Source organism: Sminthopsis crassicaudata, chromosome 4 (genome assembly GCF_048593235.1).
Source record: "Sminthopsis crassicaudata isolate SCR6 chromosome 4, ASM4859323v1, whole genome shotgun sequence".
Lineage (NCBI taxonomy): Eukaryota > Metazoa > Chordata > Mammalia > Dasyuromorphia > Dasyuridae > Sminthopsis > Sminthopsis crassicaudata.
Genome location: NC_133620.1, coordinates 426,877,883 through 426,899,259, shown reverse-complemented (window position 1 = coordinate 426,899,259; position 21,377 = coordinate 426,877,883). Strand labels below are relative to the sequence as shown.

The 21,377-nt window shown below is 32.8% G+C and overlaps 1 protein-coding gene across 4 annotated transcripts in view; it reads left to right on the top strand.

Annotated features, from left to right (window-relative positions):
• Window positions 1–21,377, top strand: part of WDR47 (WD repeat domain 47) — a 74,905-nt gene that overhangs the window by 13,636 nt on the left and 39,892 nt on the right. For 3 of the 4 annotated variants that reach the window (XM_074262860.1, XM_074262861.1, XM_074262857.1), the window contains exons 2-4: window positions 8,819–8,986; window positions 10,958–11,041; window positions 13,580–13,664. In XM_074262860.1, coding sequence (XP_074118961.1) covers window positions 8,829–8,986; window positions 10,958–11,041; window positions 13,580–13,664 — 327 coding nt within the window. In that variant the 5' untranslated portion in view covers window positions 8,819–8,828. Of the gene's footprint in view, window positions 1–8,818; window positions 8,987–10,957; window positions 11,042–13,579; window positions 13,686–21,377 lie in introns of all 4 variants that reach the window. The other variant, XM_074262858.1, reaches the window with a different exon arrangement.

The window sequence follows — 21,377 nt, the reverse complement described above, 5'->3', positions numbered from 1 at the left end:
ACAATTTAAGAAAAGCCATAATAGAAAAGTATAAAGGAAAGCATGGTAGGAAATTTTATTAATAATTAAGTTCAATTTCATTTAATCTCTCTCCAGATATTTTTTTCAAATTAGAATTTTCAGAAGTTTTCATTATTTCTTTGTTCAATTTGCAAGGTAGGTCAGTCTTGCAAAGTTGAAGAGAAGAAATTTTTGGTTAGGGAAAACTAATGAAGTCTGTTTTAAATACTTTTCCCATTAAGGCAATAGATATCCAAATTGCAAAAAACACCCTGAGTTTCAAAATTCTATTGCCCTAATTTTGATTCATCATTCTTGTCCCTATTTTTTTCTCAGCAAATTTGAATTTCAAATAAGTAAAATAATTTCATAATACATCTTCATTTGAAAGGAAGTGTATATTTTTGAAATCTCTTCTTTTTTAGAAAGTCATTGATGAACCTCTTTATGGATTTTTCTTATCTGTACTACAAATCAGATGTATATGAGTTTATTTTCATTTTTATAATTTTCACTTTATTATTGCCAAAATTATACCTTCAAGGTAAAAAAGTATCTCCTACAAATGACTTTTCTTGTAATTTTGTTTCATAGGGTAGTAAAATGGAATTGATACTTAGAATCATCTGAAATTGAATTTTGATTGATGATTTCGCTTCCTCAGTGTTTTATCTATTTTTAAAGACTATTTTTATTCGATTCATATAATGAATTCTCCAACTAAAAGTTTTATTCTTTAAATAAAATTCCAGAATCTTTTGTTGTTGTTTCTTTTCTCATACTACCCATTTATTTTTAAAATTTTTCTTTCTTTTTTAAAAAATATGCAAAGATATTTTTGCAAGGGTGAATCATCCACTTCCTTAGACAGATGTAATCCAATATATGTTAAACATGTGCAATTATTCTATACATATTTCCACAATTATCATACTGCGCAAGAAAAATCAGATCAAAAAGGAAAGAAAACAAAAAATAAGCAAACAGCAACAAAAAAAGTGAATATACTATGTTGTAATACACACTCAATCCCCACAGTCCTCTCTCTGGGTGCAAATGACTTTCTCCATTACAAGTCCATTTGAACTGGCCTGAATCACCTCACTGGTGAAAAGAGCCATATCCATCAGAATTGATCATTGTATAATTATCTTGTTGCTATATACAATGTTCTCTTGGTTCTCCTCTTCTTGATACTTCACTTAGTATCAGTTCATGTAAGTCTGCCCAGGCCTTTCTGAAATCATCTTTGTGATTGTTTCTTATAGAACAGTAATAATCCATAACATTCATATATCATAACTTATTCAGCCATTCTCCAACTGATGGGCATCCACTCAGTTTCCAGTATCTTGTTACTACAAAAAAGGGCTGCTACAAACGTTTTTTTGCACATATGGGTCCTTTTCTATTTTTTTTTTTTTTATGATCTTTTGGAATACAGGCCTAGTAGAGAGACTGTTGGATCAAAGGATGTGCACAGTTTGATTAACCCTTTGGGCATAGTTCCATGTTGCTCTCCAGAATGGTTGGATCAGTTCACAATTCTACAACAATATGTCAGTGTCCCAGTTTTCCCACATCCCCTCCAATATTCATCATTATCTTTTCTTTCATCTTAGTTAATCTGAGAAATGTTGGACCTTTTCCTAAAAGGCTTTTCCCACTCATTCTCTTCATTGTTTATCTTCCTATTCTGTCTGTTCTAAACTTTTATTTTCTTATTCTTATCCTTAATACTTCCTTAGGCTTTCTTTTCCCTCTGTTTTCCTCATAGAAGTAAAGCTTCTTAAGGGTACATACTTTTGGGTTTCCCCTTTTAAATAGTTTTTGTGTTATTGCCTTCTAGATCTTTCCCTTGTCTCCCTTTTTATGTTGTGATTCACTCTTAGAATTACCATTTCATATAGGTGATAAAAAGGATATATTTCTCAATTATAGGAATTTCCCTATGTGGTGCAGTGGATAGAACCCATGGCCTGGAGAAAGGAAGGACAGAGTTTAAAGTTGGCCTCAGATACTATGACCCTAGGCAGGTTGCTTAATTCCTATCTGCTTCAGTTTCTTCAAATGTAAAAAAATGGAAATAATAATAGCACCTACTTCTCAGATTTGTTAAGAAGACCAAATAAGATATGACTTTTAAAGTACTTAGTCCAGTGCCTGGCACATAAAATATGATGTTTATGTATTTCAATCGTGTTTGACTTTTTATAATCTCATTTCAGGTTTTCTTGACAAAAATACTGGAGTGGTTTTTGCCATTTCCTTCTCTTGACATTTCATAGATGAGGAAATTGAGGTGAACAAGGTTAAGTGACTTGCCTAGGGTCACACAGTAATTTTGTGTGAGGTTACATGTGAACTCATATCTTCCTGACTTCAGACCACATCTCTACCTACAATGCCATCTACCTGCTTCCAGGTGTTATACAAATGTTAGCTGCATTATTGCTGCTGCTGCTGTTATTATTGTTATTACTATAATGATGATGTCAATGTCTCTGATTGTACGGTTCATTATTAATCTTTGTTCTCCTTTTGTTATTTTTTTTTCCCCATTTGACATGCCTTTCTGCTTTTCTGGTGGTTTCTCTAAATAGTAAATATAGATTATAGATTAAATCCATTGCAAGGGCCTCTTCTCCCTTTAGAGGTTAGAGGAATTATCAGTGCTACTCTCTCTTGTTACTTAACCTAAACAGAATTTCCCTCTTTGTTTTTTCCTTTTGCCTCCTATACTTTGGTAGGGTTTCTTCTTATAGAAGTTAATTCTTTTCATTGTTAGCCTTTGACTTTAATAGGATATATCACATATTCTTTTCTCCATTTCTTTCCCTTTGCATGTTTTTTCCCATTCTGTAATTTAATTTCACAAAACAGATACTGATTCACCTTGTAATGGGAGTGTTATAAGATTTAGTTCATAAATAACTTTTAGAAAGAAATCGATGTTATTTTATTATTGTTCTTGGTTGCTTTATTTATTTACTTGTACATATGTTGTCCAGGGTGTTTGAAAAGCAAATGATTTGTTCAGGTCTTATTTTCTTTTTTAGGAATTCTTCAACATTCATCTTTTTTTCCATTTAGGTTTAGTTTTATTTGTATTATTCCTTCCTGTGTTTTCTAGTGAGTACAGAATAGTCTTGTGTCATCAGATTTCCCTTATTTTTCCTGGTTGCTTGCAGAATTTGTTGTTTGCTATTGGAATTAATAAATTTAATCATTTTTTGAAGTTTTAACAGGTTTTTTATTTTTCCCTCTTTTTAAACAGAAGCAATCTGTGGATTTTTTGAATGACACTTTCAGAAGTTCTGAAGTTCTCTTGTATTATTTCTTGCATTATACTTTCAGGGTTTTTAGCTTATGATATTTGGAGAAGTCAGTAATCCTTAAGTTAATTTTATCCTGTTTTGGAGAGCATTGTGTTCTGTTCCTATGGAGAGCATGTTTTCTTTTAATATTAGTTTTCTGCTTCTGTTCTTCTAGTTTGGCCTTCACTGCAAGTGCATTTACATTTTGGTTTTCTTTTGTTGCTGAGATTTGCCTTGTGGATTCAAGTATTTCTGGTGTCCCAATTATTTTTGCTTTATATGATAAAAAATATTGCTTTCACAATTCTTATTTCTATTTTAAATTATTGAGGAATATTGTCCTGTGGTTCCATGCTCTCTTGGAAATCCATAGGATCCTCTGCATTTTCAGGTGTTAGTTAATTTTCCTTTGTCTTACACTATTTATTAGTTGATATCTGATTTCTTTAAGTTTATCTGGAGGCTGCATTCCTTTCTGTTATTAATAGCTTCCTTGTCAGTTTATCCATTTATACTTAAGGTCTCTAGTTGAATTTTCTTTCTCCTGAGAACTTTTACTGATTTCAGTCTTTCCCCCTTACAGTCCTCCATTACTCGCCCTTTGATGATTGTTTTCATGATAACTGGAGTTAAAAGTTCTCTCAGCCTCCTCCCACACTGGGCAGTTCATGTTTCAGTGGTCCTCAGTGATTTTTTTTGGATGGGGGAACAGAATTGGCCCTAGTCTGATGCCTAGTTTACATTTAGTGGAGTGCCACACAACCACAACACACTGCTAGAAGCTGGTAGGCAGTTAGAGAGAAGGTGCTGATTGAATTAAGAGTTAGGAATTAGTATTGCATTCTCATTAGGGTTCTTAATGATCTAGAACAGAGCTTCTTAAATGGTTTCCATTCACAATTCCTTTTCATCACCTGTGTAATTTCTCTTTGACCCCAGGTATATAGGTATATAAAATAGGTATATTTGCCTATCAGATCAAATATTTACATAACAATTCACAATTTTACACCCCCCCCCTCAATGCAGTTACACAACTCCATGTGGGGTTGTGACTTATAGTTTAAGAAGCTTTGTCCTAGAGCAAGGAGACAGCAGCAATTGCTTTATCTCTTGGATATAATTAATATTGTGAATAAGTTTGAGAGATTAAGAAGATAAAAGAAAATATGAATTCTTCCATTTTGTTGATCACAAAATATTGTGACTGGGGAACACATCCCTCACTTCTGTAGGATGACAGTAGTATTATGGAATCCATCATCATTATATGTGCTCCTTTTCAAAACCATTTCATTTTAGTTACCATTGTAACTTAATGTTTATTTCATCAGTTCATCAAATAATAATTCACTTCATCAAATGTAAATTAAATAATCACAAAGGACTAGATACTGTGTGAGGTACTGGGGAATACACGAAAACTAAATAGCCTATGCTTTGGGGCACAGAGGAGAACGCTCTGGACCTGGAGTCAGAACAGTTTTAGTTTACATCCACAGTGTGATCCTGGGCAAGTGTCATAACCTGTCTATGCCAGTTTCCTCTAGTAATACCTTCCTCTATCAGTGTTTGTGAGGATCAAATGATATATCTGTAAAGTATCTATTGTACCACTTGGTACAGTGGCTGGCACAGAAGAAGTAGATACATAATAAATACTTACTCAACTTCAAGCTCTCAAACCTGTGTTATTCTCAACTCACTTTCCCTCACCTGACTTAATCCACTCAATTGTTAGGTCTTGGTAGTTCCACATTAGTTCTCATATTCACACCCCTTCTCTCAATTCATATAACTACCATTTTAGTTCAGGATCTTGTCACCCTCATTTAGATACCCTCCTAATGGGTTTCTTGCCTCAAGTCTCTTCCAACTTCAATCTATTCTCCAAGCAATCAGCAAGCATTTTTTAAGTATTTACCATGAGCCAGGCACTATAATCTCACAAGATAGGTCTAGCAGCTAGGAAGGAGGATTAGGACTGGGAAAAATCTTGTAGAGAAGTTAGGATTTGAGTTTAGTCTTGAAAAAGTTGGAGAAATTGAGAGGCATAGGTAAAAAGGGAAAGCATTCCAAGAATAGGGATCTGTCGGCCAATACAAAGGTATGGAGGCAGGAGACTGTGTATACTTTTTGAGGAACAAGTAGGCCATTGTAGCTGGTTCAAAGAGAGGAATGGGGAAGCTAAGAAGCTAAAATATGAGAAGACTGGAAAGAAAGCAGTGGGTTAGATTGTGAAGGGCTTTAAGTGAGAAGTAAAAGACTGTTTTATCTTGGAGGTATTAGACAGCCACAGTTATAATTTACTGAATTGGGAAATGAAATAGATATCTTTGGGAGACCTGGGTGGGTGGGGTAGTGGAGGGGAAGTAGTTATTGACCTTGTTTGTCCTTTGTTTTTTGAAGAGGACCAGTGACAAAATGGGGAAATGTCTTTTCAGGGAGATTCAGAAGTTACCATCTCTGGCAGTCCTCTTTCTTCTTCTCCTTTTCTCCCCTCTCTTCCCCCCCTCCCCCATCCCCTTAATACTCTCTCCTCAAAGATCCAGAGACATGGCCATGCTAGAGACCTGGATTTGGTCACAAAGCTCAAAAAGATCCCAGATCTGGACTGGGCTGGACTGGAGAAAATGATGGTTGGGGGAATTTCAATGGTCCTAAGAGGCTAGTGTCCTAGGGGTCACTCTATATATTCTCATCATGATTTATCAGTTGATTCTGTTAAAATTTAGTTAAATTTTTATATAATGTTATTCAGTGCTTTCCATGTGTAGTATCTTCTGATTCCTGAATAAAATATTCATGATATATAAATGTGAGAATTTCTGTGTAATTCTACAAGGCTTTGGCCTCTTTTTTTTTTTTTTTTAATTAATTTTATAATTATAAATTTTTTTTGACAGTACATATGCATGAGTAATTTTTTTTTATAACATTATCCCTTGTATTCATTTTTCCAAATTTTCCCCTCCCTCCAGTCCCTCCCCTAGATGACAGGCAATCCCATACATATTAAATGTGTTACAGTATAACCTGGATACAATATATGTGTGTAAATCCAATTTTCTTGTTGCACGTTAAAAATTGGATTCCAAAGGTATAAGTAACCTGCGTAGAAAGACAGTAGTACTAACAGTTTACATTCAATTCCCAGTGTTCCTTCTCTGGGTGTAGCTGTTTCTGTCCATCATTGATCAATTGGAACTGAATTAGATCTTCTTTATGTTGAAGATATCCACTTCCATCATAATATATCTTCATACAGTATTATTGTTGAAGTGTATAGTGATCTTCTGGTTCTGCACATTTCACTCAGCAGCAGTTCATGTAAGTCTCTTCAAACCTCTCTCTATTCATCCTGCTGGTCATTTCTTACAGAGCAATAATATTCCATAACATTCATATACCATAATTTACCCAACCATTCTCCAATTGATGGACATCCATTCATTTCCCAGTTTCTAGCCACTACAAAAAGAGCTGCCACAAACATTTTGGCACATACAGGTCCCTTTCTCATCTTTAGTATTTCTTTGGGATATAAGCCCAGTAGTAGCACTGCTGGATCAAAGGGTATGCAGTTTGATAACTTTTTAGGCATAGTTCCAAATTGCTCTCCAGAATGGCTGGATTCTTTCACAACTCCACCAGCGATGTATTAGTGTCCCAGTTTTCCCACATCCCCTCCAACATTCATCATTATTTGTTCCTGTCATTTTAGCCAATCTGACAGGTGTGTAGTGGTATCTCAGAGTTGTCTTAATTTGCATTTCTTTGATCAGTAGAGATTTGGAACACTCTTTCATATGAGTGGATATAGTTTCAATTTCATCATCTGAAAATTGTCTGTTCACATCCTTTGACCATTTATCAATTGGAGAATGGTTTGATTTCTTATAAATTAAGGTCAGTTCTCTATAGATTTTGGAAATGAGGCCTTTATCCGAACCTTTAACTGTAAAAATATTTTCCCAATTTTTTACTTCCCTTCTAATCTTGTTTGCATTAGTTTTGTTTGTACAAAAGCTTTTTAATTTGATGTAATCAAAATCTTCTATTTTGTGATCTATAATGATCTCTAGTTCTCCTTTCGTCATAAATTCCTTCCTCCTCCACAGGTCTGTGAGGTAGACTATTCTCTGTTCCTCTAATCTATTTATGATCTCATTCTTTATGCCTAAATCATGGACCCATTTTGATCTTATCTTGGTATATGGTGTTAAGTGTGGGTCCACATCTAATTTCTGCCATACTAATTTCCAGTTTTCCCAAGTTTTTTTCAAATAATGAATTCTTATCCCAAATGTTGGTATCTTTGGGTTTGTCAAACACCAGATTGCTATAGTTGTACCCTATTTTGTCCTGTGTACCTAATCAGTTCCACTGATCGGCTAGTCTATTTCTTAGCCAATACCAAATGGTTTTGGTGACTGCTGCTTTATAATATAGCTTTAGATCAAGTACAGCTAGACCACCTTCATCTGACTTTTTTTTTTTTTTTTCATTAATTCCCTTGAAATTCTCGACCTTTTATTCTTCCATATGAATTTTGTTGTTATTTTTTGTAGGTCATTAAAATAGTTTCTTGAGAGTCTGATTGGTATAGCACTAAATAAATAGATTAGTTTGGGGAGTATTGCCATCTTTATTATATTCTCTTGGCCTATCCAGGAGCACTGAATATCTTTATAATTATTTAAATCTGACTTTATTTTTGTGGCAAGTGTTTTGTAATTTTGTTCATATAATTCCTGACTTTTCTTTGGTAGATGGATTCCCAAATATTTTATGCTCTTGACGTTTGTTTTGAATGGAATTTCTCTTTGTATCTCTTGCTGTTGTATTTTGTTTGGTGAGGTATAAAAATGCTGAGGATTTATGTGGATTTATTTTGTATCCAGCAACTTTGCTGAAGTTGTGAATTATTTCTAATAACTTTTTATTAGAATCTCTGGGGTTCTCTAAGTATACTATCATATCATCTGCAAAGAGTGGGCTTTGGCCTCTTTTATTCTTAACTTTACAACTATATTTTTTAACAGTTTTTCATCTATTATGGCCATCAAAGAGGTCATTCAAGTTAAAAAATTATTTGATGCTTCCTATTGGCAATATTAACATGATGAAAGATTGTCTATCTTTATTTCTCTCTCAGCTCCTAAGCTTCAGACTCACATGTAAATATCTACAGGATCATAGTCCTGCCATCATTTCAAATCCTATAACTCTAAACTAACTTCAACTTAGTTTGGCCCTTAAATAAGTGATTATAATTTAGATTATAAATTCATAGAGGTCAGTAAATTTAATTTGTATAAGCAATAAACAATTGAATAGGCAATATTTATTTTTTGTAACTATTTAATTTGGATAAATTGATAGTTTAAAATAATATAAATTTAAAAGCCATAATTTTGTTAGTGTAGTTTCTGTACAGTGTAATTTAGAAATAAACAATAGAACATTATTTTGTCTCTGATTTTCTTTTTGTTGGATAGGCTATCAACAATGACTGCTGAAGAAACAGTAAATGTGAAAGAAGTTGAAATTATCAAGTTAATTTTAGACTTTCTAAATTCAAAGAAACTTCATATCAGTATGTTGGCTCTTGAGAAGGAAAGTGGAGTCATAAATGGTCTATTTTCAGATGACATGCTTTTTCTGAGGTATGTATGTGTTTATTAATCTCTCAGATTTTAATCTTTGTCAAAGAAATATCTTAAGAATCAATGAATTTATAAGCATGAGGTATTAATTTATTTTCATAGAATGTTAAATGCAGAAGGGATCTTAGAGATAAATTAACTCTTATTTTACAGATGAGGAAATTTATACTGTTGAAGGATATATGCATGTTTATTAGTAAAATCTTTATTATGTTGCTATTTGTTGAAGTATGATAAATGGCTTCCATAGGTTTTTTGGACCTCATTTTATTATAATACAGTATAATTACTGATATTCATAATAATGTTGAGTCATTAAAGAAATGTTATATTTTTTTTCTAAGGCACACAGAATTACAATATATTTTTTAAGATTTTTATCCAAAATTGTTTTCCCTAATAGAAGATGATTCATTCCATGATGATAACAGTTGGTAAAAACAGCCAACATTTAGAGGGCACTTTAAATTATGTAAAGTCTTTATGGTGAACTTTATGGGAGGACTTAGACAAGAAGCACACAGACATGGACGGGAGTGCAAGCTGTAATGGAGAGAATATCCAAATTATCACAAACCATTTGAATTGAGTTAGAGTAAAATATTTTTACCTACATTATCTCATTTGATCAGTTAGCCAAGATGTGAAAATCTATGTGAGTTATATCTAATTCAATATTTGTGATGGAACTTAGGGGAAAGATATCTCTAGGAATCATGAAGAACAAGATTGATAATTTTAATTGTAGTTTTGGAAGCCCAGCAGAGATATTTTAACTCAGAAACCAGAGTCACCTAGAGGTCAAAAATAAGCCATTCTTGAATTAAATGAAAAAAGAGAGCTCATAATTCTACATTAAATTGGACTTTCTACTTTGAATACATTTGAATTAGGAAAGTTATTTGACTTTTATTGGCCTCAATTTCCTCAGTCTCAAAGATCCTATATTCTTAATTGACTGTTTTTTAGGAGATTAGATTCAAAAACATATGGTACTTTGTAGCTTGAAAAGCCTTAGCTGTGGATTGTCCTTCCTGAGGAACAAATAGTAGTACTTTAAAATATTTATTGTTAATTAGCAATTTTAAAAATTAAGATTATTTGTATTTTCATACATGGCATCTAATGAACACACAAGTCTAGGAAGGTCTAGTTCAGTAACCTTTTCCAAGGCAATCAGTACCTGTGGGTTCCTTTTCCTATGAAGCTCTGATTCTCAAGCCAGTGTACCCACCCAGATGTAAGAAGATGAAGACATTTAAACCTCTGGCAAGCCTTTGCTATCTAAATATATTCTAATTCAGTTCAAAACATTTATTAAATGCCTCTTATGTCAGAAAATCATTAGGTATGGATGAGGCATAAAGTTTAGCTGAAATAATGGTTTCTACTTTCATGGAGTTTACATTCTACCAGAGGGATATGACGTACTCAGATGATGATAATAATAATAATACAAAATAATATATAAATCCATAAAAGAAGTACAAAGTACTAAGAGCGTAATATGTACATTGGAAGCAGCTTTTACTAAAGGATTATTAGTAAAAATTAATATTTCCATAGTTTATGATTTTTAAAAAGTGCCCACATTTAAAAATTATTGTGAAAAGACTTGTTTTACTTCAACTTCTTTAGCAAAAGAAATGCTAATTAGGGGCAGCTAGGTGGCGCAGTGGATAGAGCATCAGCCCTGAATTCATGAGGACCTGAGTTCAAATTTGGTCTCAGACACTTAACACTTCCTAGCTGTGTGACCCTGGGCAAGTCACTTAACCCCAGCCTCAAATTAAAAAAAAAAAAAGAAAAGAAAGAAAGAAATGCTAATTTTATTATCTTACTTAGCAAAGTATTAACTTCATAAAGTTATCTTGCCACCTTTTCTATTTTTAAATATTTCAAGTAAAATTTGTAAATGTTGATTACTGAAATAAATATGTGAATGTTTACTTTAAAAAAAAATTCATATAGACAGCTAATTCTTGATGGCCAGTGGGATGAAGTTCTTCAATTCATTCAACCCCTAGAATGTATGGAAAAATTTGATACAAAGAGGTAAGATTTAATTAAAAATTTTGTTTTTGATCTTTGATAATTTTTTGCTTCCTCAAACCACTCCTTTTCTTCCCTCCTTGCCAATTGGATCAAGCTTATTCTAGAAATGAGTCCTACTACTTTTGAGTTTGAATATTCTTAGAGGACAAATGTCATGTGTATTGTAAAACAATACCAGTTTTTGTACTGTGCACATAAGAATATTTAATGATGTTGCTATCTAAAAGTACAGCTTATTTCATAGTGCTTATCTAGAACAGCTATTGTTCTTTTATTCTAAAATAGCTGGTGAAATATTGTTTAATTTATTAAGCTCTCCCTGAGCTGAAATAATTTATTATTGTACCCCAAGCTGGACCTGCTGTGTGTCATTGGGAGCAAGACAAGCTCCAGCCAAACTGTGCCAGGTTGGGTTAATGCTTATGAAACTGGGGTCCTTTGCAAATAAGCAGAACCTCCTGTCTTCATAGTCTAGCACAGTGGTCCTCAAACTCCAGTTCACTGTCCCTTAGACTGTTTGAGGGCCAGACTATAGTAAAAACAAAAATTCACACTCAGTCTTCACTCCTCAGCCCATTTGCCATAACCTGGTGGGACACATAAACGTCCTCAGCTGGCCGCATCTGGCCCGCGGGCCGTAGTTTGAGAACTCCTGGTCTAGGACTTCCCAAGAAAAAGAATGAGGCTTTTGCCATCACCTTGCTCCTTGTGGGAACTGATCTTGTCTTGTTTCCCCATTTTTGCTACACCTTCCCCCTCCCATTTCATACCTCTTCCTGATGTCCCTTTCTCCCTTTGTCCTGATATTACAAAAATGTTAATTTCTATAAAAATTGAGAACCTTTTGGATTCCACATGCATTTTCATTTCTCTTATAATAAATATGGTTTTCACATAAGGCTCGTGATACTGTGATTTTTTGATACTTCTTAGAAGTTCTAGGATAGCAGTCAAATGCTTAGGTGTAAATTTAACCACATAGTTCCAAAATTTGGACTTGGTTGAGAGGATAGTTGGGCCAGATCATTATTGCATGAGAGTAAATATTACCCATAAAGTATTGGACAAATAAGGGAGAAAGTGGTTTTTCTGATCTCTAGTAGGATGATTAGCAGTATAACTTCAGGATTATAGACTATCCACTATAAAGTTTTATCTTGAATTATGTAATACCTTCCTTTGATAGAACTGTAGATTCACTTCTTTACATTGGACAACATGGGAGAAATCCCTGGAATAAAATTTATCCCTATAAAAGTAAAGTGTAAAAGGATTAATGAATGATCTGAATGATCTATTGCAATACTATATTTGAAAAGAAAAAGGCTTGGACTATTACTCACTTAAGACTGGAGGAGATTCAATCTATTGGCAGTTTTTTAAAAAGGAGACGAATTAAAAGAGAAAAATTTGGCATGTATAGGGTAAGAAGACTATTACAAGAACAAGGATGGGAACAGGTTTTATTTGGGGTTGGAGATTTGGAGTGAGAGGGGAGTCAACATGGGAATTTCAGGCTAAATAATAAAGTAATACTACTACATAATCTACACTAAATATATTTTTTACATGTTTTGGATTACTTGTTATTAACTGTTATTTCTGAAGTTACACATTTTCCCTTGCTTAAATCCAAGATTGCTTGAAATTGGTTAGGGAAAGAAATGTGATACTTGGAGCTTTAAGCATTTTAAGGTAGCAGCATTTGATATGAAGATTCCTTATCTCTAGAGACTAGGAGATCTGCAATACCAATTTTAAAAATAGTAACAATACTATTTGTTTTTATTTTTATTGGCTATTGACATGTCTTGAGAGTACTCCTTTAACTGAAGGGAACAAATAAATCTCTCTCTTTTTTTTCTTTAAAGTATGTGAAATTTTAAAAACTTAAAACTCCCTAATAAAGAAAACTGTCCTTTTCAAATTCTACCTAGTATTGAAAATTGCAATTTTTAATGAATGCTTTGCCAGACTCGTTTATTTTTCTGAAAAGTAATTTTCTCATTCCTATTAGCATCACTGTCATCTCTTGAGAAAATAGTCCCTATCAGATCTTGCTCAGGCTTATAATTAAGGAAAAAACATAGTGTTTTTTTGAACTCTTGTATAAACTTTCTTTAGGATACATTTTTGTATTGCTTAACATTTTTAGGAAAACTTTTTATTCAGAGTTTTATTTTGGAGATTAAGAGAGTTCTCCCTCAAGTATTATGTCATTATTAATACTAGCAAAAATCACTGTTGTTAACTAGGGCTTGAGAATTAAAAAGAAACATAGATGACTTCTAAATTAAATTCAGTAACTTTTAGGCATATTCTATTTGTCAAATATTTCTTTGAAACCTATCCTTTAATACAAGTCTATTTAAAGAAACCATTAATCTTCCTCCATTTTATTTATTTTATTATTTTTTTAAACATGGCTTCTATAGCCAAGAGACTTTTTTTTTTTTCCATATTTGGAATAAATAGATAGATGTTCCCCACAGTCATTTTAAAATGATTTTTAGTGTATCGTACTTTATTTGTTTACAGGTTTCGCTACATCATCCTGAAACAAAAATTTTTAGAAGCCTTGTGTGTAAACAATGCAATGTCAGCAGAAGATGAACCTCAGCATGTAAGACTTTTATTTCTAAAGGTTTGCACTAAGGTCTTATCTTTTGGGGTTTTGTTCATTAAAGCAAAATTTTAGTAGTATCAGTTTTAATACTCACCAAGTATTTTTCTGAAGTGATACCTACAACCTGCCAAAATGTTTAAGTCAAGATTACCAGTAATGCTAACTTCTGCAATGATTCTTATTGGAGATAGGTTCATTAAAATTTAATTTAACAAATATTTATTAAGTTCTTTATATATGGAAGGCCCTGAAGATTCAAAGATAAAAATGAAACTATACTTACACTTAAAAATTGTAAAAGATATATACAAATAATGCAACATATAATCAATGCTATGAAAGTGGAATAAACAACATGCTGTACAAGTTCATAGATAGAAAGGTCACTTCTAAGATGATCAAGATAGACTTCTTGAGGAATATAACAATTGAGGTAAGTTGATGATTTAGAAATTCCATTAGTGGAAATAGAAGGATGAAGGTATCATAGAGTATAGAAATATGATGAATAAAGTTTCAAAGGGCCAGGGAAAATCCAAGGCATATTTAAGGAATAATGAATAGTTGTTTTTAACTAGAGCATAGTGTACATTAAAGGAAGCAATGATTAGGTCACATCCTAGTGAACTTTAAATATCAGATAAAGGGACTAGAACTTTATTTGGTAGACAGTAGAGATCACTGGAAACATTTTTTAAAATTTGTGTGACATTATCAGAACTGTGGTTTTAGATGATAATCTACTGGCCATGTGTGGGATAAATTTTGGGGGAGGAAGGCTAGAGATCATTGACTTTCATTACCTTAGCTTTAATATCATTCTGTGTGTCTCCAGCATCCTTTATGCTACTAACAGACTAATATTTTTTATCTTCTTGCTTTCATCATCTTATTTTTCTACTCAAAACCTTCAGTTTGTTCTCCTTTCCCATAGTTCAGTATCCAAATTTCTTAATCTTTTCAAAAAGGTAGCTAAGTAGTGCAGTATATGGGGCTTTGAACTTGGACTCTGAAAGACCTGGATTCAAATTTAGCCCCAGAAATTTATTAGGAGCACTCTATGATACTGGGCAAGTCAGCCTAACTTCTGTCTGCCTCAGTTTCCTCATTGTAAAAGTAGGGATAACAATGGCACCTACTCTTAGGGTTGTTCTGAGGATCAAATGAGATTACATTTATATAGTACTTTGTAAACTTTATAATTAGCACTATATAAATGCTAGCTGTTATTACTTATTTTTATCTGACAAAGTCTGCTTTAGTATGACTGCTATGGTCTGATATGACCCCTACCTATTTTTTACTATATTATCTCACTGTTTCCCTACATAAACTATTTACTTTATGTAAATTTCCCTTCTCATTTTTTCTTAAATATACTTTGTGGTCTGTCCATTTTTCACCTCCTGTGATACAGTTCTCCATCTTGCCATATGAAAAATCAACCCATAGCAGATTTTATATTTTATAGAAGTTTCATTCTATTTTAATAATATTTTTATTAATACAATTCTTAAAATTAAAAAAGGTCCCCCAAAACATATGAACAACACAGAAGAGAAATGCAAATGATTTCATGTACAATCTGTTTAATTTTATTATTTACCATCTCTTACAAGAAAGGCTATGTTCCTTAACCTTATCAAGGTAATATATGAATCTTGTCTCTATTGACAGTTGTAGTCAATATGTATATTCTTTCTTTCCTCTGCATAATTTCATATTTTCCAACATTTCTTAGAATTCTTTGTAGTTACTTTTATAATTGTGCAATAACATTCCATTATAATCTAAAGATAAAATCTATTCCTTTATTCTCATTAGACACATGCTTTGTAATTTTCTTTTGTAATTATTGTAACTATTACAAAGAGTACTTCTATGAACTTTTTCTTTCATTTAATTTTTATTTTAATAGTATTTTATTTTTTCAAATACATGCAAAGATAGTTTTCAATATTCACCTTTGCAAAACCTTAGGTTACAAATTTTTCTCCCTCTCCCTACTCCCAAGACAGCAAGAAGTCCAGTATAAGTTAAATAAGTGCAATTCTAAACATATTTCTATGTTTGTCTTGCTGTACAAGAATAATCAGATCAAAAGGGAAAAAACATGAGAGAATGAAACAACAACAACAAAAGATGAAAATACTATGCTTTCATCTACATTCAGTCTCCATAGTTCTCTTTCTGTATGTGGGTGGCACTTTTCATCACAAACCTATTAGAAACCGTCTTAAATCAGCTACATTATTGTTATTTTTTTTTAATCAGCTACATTATTGAAAAGAGCCAAGTCTATCACAGTTGATCATCACATAATCTTGTTACTGTGTACAATGTTGTCTTGGTTCTGTCACTTCACTTAGCATAAGTTCATATAAGTCTTTCCAGGCTTTTCTGAAATCAGCCTGCTCATCATTTCTTATGGAACAATAATATTCCATTACATTTGGTTATCATAACTTGTTTAGCCATTCTCCAACTTATGGGTGTGCCCTCAATTTTCAGTTCCTTGATACTACAAAAAGCTATGCTCCTATGAATTTTCAAAAAAAATTTTCTTTTGAAAATTTCTTTAGGGTATAAACAATAATAGAATTACTCACTCAAAATTTTCATCTTTTATCGTTTTCTATTTTGAGTAGTATAGGGCAATAACCCTGAATTGTGTTCATTTGAATTTCTCTACTGATTACTGATATTAATTTTGAATACTTTTTCCAATATATTTATATCACCAATGTATTTATATCACGTTCAAAATGTATTCCTCTAAAACTTTTGACTGTGTCATTTTTGGATCTCAGATTTTTATCATAGGCATTTAATGCAAATATATTCTTATTCTGCTTTCTCAATTCCTTGTATGATATATGTATATTATATTAAATTCTTTACGAGTGTTTTTCAAAAACTTTAAAGGTGTTGTTTGTGCAATTATATTGTGAATAAAGCCATGATAATGTAAGCTAAAGAAAAGGAAACCTACTCATATGACAATCAATAGATTAACATGTATTGTAATCATTTATATATCACTTATTTCTCTTATTATACTGTAAGCTTCTAGATGGTAGAGATTGTATTGTAGGTTTTTTTGTATCCCCATATCTCCTAGTATAATTCCTTGAACATAATAGGTGATCAAGAAATATTTATAGCCTGAAGAAAGAACTTAAAGTATAATTACACCTCAACTATCTGTACCAGTGAGGGAAATAATGCCAGATAGACCAAAATAGCAAAAAATTTAAAATATATAATTTTGTAGTATATTTCTTCTCCTTAAATTGAATGTCTTCTCTTTGATTTGTAGAAACTTACTTTATTAATATCTTATTTTGTCTGAACCCAACTCAAGAGGAAGTATGTTATCTGGTTTCTACCTTTACTGATTCCCTTTTCCTTATACTGTATTAAAATTCATTCACATCACCTTCAAACTAAATGGAGTAAATTTTCTCTTTTCTCTTGTTTGTTTTATATATTTTTAGAGATTAGCAGAGAATCTGTTTTATTGGGGCTTTTTTTTTTGTTGTTGAAGATTTTGCTCATTATAGAATCTTATCATCTCTATTTTACGATAGTTTTTTCCTTTAATGTTTCTATTGGACTAATTCTCTATTAAAGTTAATATAAACAAATAACAAAAACATGAACAGATATTTAGATGAGATTTTCCAAAAATTGAAAGTGAGGTAATAATTTGATCATATGTAGGTGACTATTTTTTTTTTTTAAGTTCTCTGCAGATTTTTCTATTTCAACCTTGCAACCTTTCTTAGCTAGGGCTTTTGTAGTTTATTACAACATAAGTTTGGGAAAAGTTTGATGCCGAGATGTAGAAAGGGTTAGGTATAAATATAGGTATATCCTGAGTACTGACATAATTTATGATCATATTATACGTCTGAACATATTCTTCCCTACTGCTTTTTTCAGAAAATATTCACTGAAATCTAATAGCTTTCCCTCAACCACTTTCTTCCTGATTAAGGCCATCATATATTAACTATGCTCTGCCTCTATCTTTTACCATTGTCAGTTTAATTTATTCTTTCTCAGGTAATCTTTCTCACATCCTCTTTAACCTCCTTCTGTTTTCTCCTTTCTACCAACTTTTGTTCTGTTTCCCAGCTTAATTAGCTCTTGCTTTGTATAATCTTCAAGAACCCACACTAGGACATTGAAGTAGGATTTTAGTGGAGAGAGTTCTGACACTGTAATCAGGTACACTTTGGTCCTATGTGTAATCCCCTCTTTCTTGTAATTTCACTGGCAGGTTGGCTCACCCAAAAGTTATCTGGTACTTAAGTTTTAAGCAGGAAGGGTACCCTTTTAGATATCCATTCTTACTGTTGTAGATCTCAAGTCCCTTTGGTGTACTTCCCTTAGCAATGATTCTGGTAAACATTTAGCTCTTAGCTAAGGCTTTTATTGTGATAGTATAGTTAAATCAATAGCTACAAAACATTTATTCCCCAAACTAGAATCACAATCTTTAAAAAAATTTACACAGCATTGTTGTAGTTAGGTACACATGTAGAGGTTATAAATTTTCAAAATAGTTTCCAGCCACAGCATTGAAGGACCCTGATGGTCTTTTTCCCTTCATGGAGTTTTCTCATATCTCAGTCCTTGTAACATCTTTTTTGTTGAGTGCTGTTTTTACTTCAAGGGTTAGTGATTTTATCCTTGTGAGTACTCATTCTGCTCTAGATCCTGGCTGACATGTGACTTAATTGTCCCTTAGAACCTACAGCAGTAGGAAGAAAATTTATCATCTTCAAGTCAAGTTGGTGATTAATCTTTCTCAAAGTGGCAAGTCTAATTCTTGGACAACAGCCGAGGTAGTTGGTCATCAGGCCTGTACCTGGAATCTTTCTATTTTGGTAGGGTCTGCCAGAGTTCATTCTTCTGTAATACATCATTTTGAATCCAGAGTCACTTCTGTATCATGATGAGGCATCAGTTCAAGACTTTAGTAGAATATTAGTCCATTATTGAAGATTGCTTTTTTTTTTAAAGTTTCACATTATATAACAAATCACATAGATGATTTTTAAGGGTTTAAACTAAAAAAAGTAAGGCTTCTAATAGAATGATTATATCTTGTGGTGTAGTGAAAAGAGCACTGATCTCTGGGATATATGAAATTCTAGTCTTGACTTTGTCATTGATTAAATTGTGTGACCTTGAGTAAGCCATTTATTTGGTTTTTTAGGCTCTATTCTCCTTAACCTAAATGAGGGGACTGAACATGGGTGCACTCTGAAGTCACTGCTATCTCTAAATTCTCTCTCATGTTGTTTCTTCCTTCAAGAACAAAGGAAATGTTTATGAGTATCTGAATAGGTATCTAGTTCATTTTAGAAGCTATAAGGCCAGAGTAGTTAGTGGGCTTATATTCAAATGGATTTGTAATTTCATTAGTTTGAATGTTCTCCAACAATACAGATTTGTTTATATTCAAATGGATTTGTAATTTCATTAGTTTGAATGTTCTCCAACAATACAGATTTTAGTGCATCTTTTCCTTTCCCTCCTGTGTGACTCTTAAACACTGTTTTCATAAATTCACTCCAAGGGGTCCTTTCAACATAATAGTTATCTCAGTTTCTCTTGATATCATAAGGGTAATATTATTAAATCACTTTGTTATTGATTCTTCATTCTCACAATGAGACCAGGCCATCATCTCTTTCTCTCATATGATGCCATCTTTTACTCCTGATTGTTTTTGATATTCTCCATAAATTACATGTTAAACTTGCTCATACCTACCATGTCATGCTTTTTCATTGTCTTCTGTATGATATTTATTTTTAATTCTCTAGAAATAATTAAAGTTCATGTTATGCTATGGTATGGCAACATATGGTAGACTGTCAATATTATAAAGATAGACTTTTGCTTTCAGGAAAAACTTAGAGCCTTAAAGGAGTTTTCCCAAAGATAATTCACTTTTCCTTTTTCCTATTCAGTTCCAAATCTAATATGTGTTATCTGCACTAGATATATACACTGTGTCATTTTAAAAAATTCTGAGAGACATAAGTTCTGGATAGTTTAATCATTTTATTAACAATGCCAGCATTTTAATAAAAGGATGGTCATTTGACTGTCTCTTTTAGACCAAAGAACCTTCATGGTGGTAGAATCACAATTTATATGCTCTTTGAAGAGTAAGTAGGTGTTCCTGAGGGTAGTAATCATCTCTGATTGGCTAACAGTTAATGAGAGAATGAAAGAGTGGGCTATATTACAATGAGGATTTTGAGATTACACGGCTTGGATCATGGAAATCTTTTTTTTTTCCTTCCCTTATAACTTTTTATTGAAAGAACAGATGCATGGGTAATTTTTTACAACATTATCCCTTGCACTCACTTCTGTACCCACTTTTCCCTTTCCTTCCTCCACCCCCTCTCCTAGATGTCAGGCAGTCTTATACATGTTAAATATGTTACAGTGTATCCTAGATACAATATATGTGTGCAGAACCATACAATTCTCTTGTTGCACAAGAAGAGTTGGATTCAGAAGGTAAAAATAACCTGGAAAGAAAAACAAAAATGCAAGTAGTTCACACTCATTTCCCAGTGTTCCTTCTCTGGGTGTAGCTGATTCTGTCCATCATTGATCAATTGGAACTGAATTAGATCTTCTCTTTGTTGAAGATATCCACTTCTATCAGAATACATCCTCATACAGTATTGTTATTGAAGTGTATAATGATCTCCTGGTTCTGCTTATTTCACTGAGCATCAGTTCATGGAAGTCTTTCCAATCCTCCCTGTATTCATCCTGCTGGTCATTTTTTACAGAATAATAATAATCGATAACATTCATATACCATAATTTACCCAATCATTCTCCAGTTGATGGGCATCCATTCATTTTCCAGTTTTTAGCCACTACAAAGAGGGCACATATAGGTCCCTTTCCCTTCTTTAGTATCTCCTTGGGATATAAGCCCAGTAGTAGCACTGCTGGATCAAAGGGTATGCACAGTTTGATAACTTTTGGGGCATAATTCCAGAAAGCTTTCCAGAATGGTTGAATTTGTTCACAACTCCACTAACAATGTATCAGTGTCCCAGTTTTCCCACATTTCCTTCAACATTCGTCATTATTTTTTCCTGTCATCTTAGCCAATCTGACAGGTGTATAGTGGTATCTCAGGGTTGTCTTAATTTGCATTTCTCTGATAAATAGTAATTTGTAACACCTTTTCATATGAGTAGAAATAGTTTCAATTTCATCATCTGAAAATTGTTGGATCATGGAAATCTTGTTTTGTTTTGTTTTGTTTTTCCCCTGAGGCTGGGGTTAAGTGACTTGCCCAGGGTCACACAGCTAGGAAGTGTTAAGTAGACTCTGAGATCAGATTTGAACTCGGGTCCTCCTGAATTCAAGACTGATGCTCTATCCACTGCGCCACCTAGCTGCCCCCTAATCATGGAAATCTTGATCAAAGAAATATCAATTTCCATTTCACATATGACGAAAGGGAGAAACTACATTTTTACAGACATGTCTGAGTAGACATAATGAGGAAAAATCCATCAGAATTTCTTTTACTTTTAAAAATTAGATCTCAGCCAACCTGGCTTGTTAAGTTATTTAGAGAGATTTCCCCTGCTGCTTGATTTCTGGACAGGAAGTAGAAAAGAAGAAAAACCTTGATCTGAGTGTAATAATTGG